The sequence below is a fragment of the Monoraphidium neglectum genome (assembly GCF_000611645.1).
Source record: "Monoraphidium neglectum strain SAG 48.87 unplaced genomic scaffold scaffold00113, whole genome shotgun sequence".
NCBI classification, from domain to species: domain Eukaryota; kingdom Viridiplantae; phylum Chlorophyta; class Chlorophyceae; order Sphaeropleales; family Selenastraceae; genus Monoraphidium; species Monoraphidium neglectum.
In genome coordinates, this window is record NW_014013515.1 from 42,918 (window position 1) to 44,234 (window position 1,317).

At 76.5% G+C, this 1,317-nt stretch overlaps 1 protein-coding gene across 1 annotated transcript; it reads right to left on the reverse strand.

Moving 5' to 3' along the window:
• Positions 1-214: 214 nt before the first annotated feature.
• MNEG_1186 (hypothetical protein) lies at positions 215-1,267 on the reverse strand (the record flags this gene model as incomplete). Its single annotated transcript, XM_014050341.1, has 1 exon — positions 215-1,267. The coding sequence occupies one exon, from the start codon at positions 1,265-1,267 to the stop codon at positions 215-217; it is 1,053 nt and encodes a 350-aa protein (XP_013905795.1).
• Between the last annotated feature and the right edge of the window lie 50 nt (positions 1,268-1,317).

The following is a 1,317-nucleotide window of genomic DNA, read 5'->3' on the forward strand; positions in this document are numbered from 1 at the left end:
CCCGGCGGGGCGACCGCCCGCCGCCGGGCCGCCGCGGGCGACTAAAGGCCGCCTGGGCCGCTGCATGGCCGCCGAAAAAGGGTGTTATTGCTGCGCCCCTCTCACTCCCCGCTGCCCCAGGGTCCCGCGTGCGCCGGGGCCCGACGCTCCTGTTCGCCCTCGCGGCCGCCTGACCTCTGCCAGCCAGCGCTGCTCATTCTGCCTGCGCCTGCACCTACGCCTCGCCGGCCCCAGCCCCGCCGGCCCCGGCGGCGGCCGCCTGCTCGGCGGCGGCGGGCGCTGCAAGCTGCAGCGCGGGCGAGGACGGCGTGGGCGGCTGCTCCTGGGCCGCCGCCGCGGCGGCGGCGGGCGGCACGCCGCTGCCGGACGACCGGCGGGCGTCGTCGACGTGCTGCTGCTGCTGCACTGCCTGGAGAGCCGCTGCCTGAGCGGCGCGGAGCACATGGTGTGAGTCAGCCTGCCCCATGAAGCTTCCGCCGCCGCTGCTGCCGTCCATGCTGCGCTTCCCACCGCCGCCGCCGCTGCCGCCGCCGCTGCCCGCACGAGCGCCGCTGTGCAGCCCACGGCCGCCGGCGTCCGCGTTTTGCTGCTGCTGCAGGTGGTGATGATGGTGCTGCTGCTGCTGCTGTTGCTGCTGCTGCGCTGCTGCGGCACCCATCATCGCTGCATGCTGCGCCTGCATCCCCGCCATCGCGGCCGCCGCCGGCCCCATAGCCACCGCGCCGCCCGGCGTCATCACCATGCCCGGCATGCCCATCTGATGCATTCCCGCCGCGGCGCCCATGTGCCCCAGCGCCATCATCTGCGCCGCGTCCGCCGGCGCGGCCATGAGGAAGCCGCCGCCCGGCGCCGGCATGAGCGTGGGCCGCATCATCGCGCCGCCCATGGGCATCCCATACGCAGCCATCGCAGCTGCACCTGGCACCCCGGGGACGGGCATGCCGTGCGCGCCCACCGGGATGACCCCCGGCGGCGGCGCCATCATCGACAGCCGCTGCGCCTGCACCACGGCCAGCAGCACGCCGAGCGGCTGGAACGCCGCGCCGCCCGGCGGCTCCGCCATCGCCGCGGCAGCGGCGCGGGGCACGCCGCAGACACGCGTCGTGCCGGTCACGCGGCCGCGGGCGACGGCGTCCAACACGTCAGACGGCTCGTAGGGGCCCTCTGGCTCGGCCGGCGCGCCCGGCTCCGCGTGTATGAGAAACCACAGCGGCGACAGCGGCGGCATGAGGCCGCCGCTGGTGAACACTACGTGGGCGAGCTCCATGAGCGGCCGCGAGCCGTTGAGCGGCCCCGACAGCGGCGGCGGCACGGCGA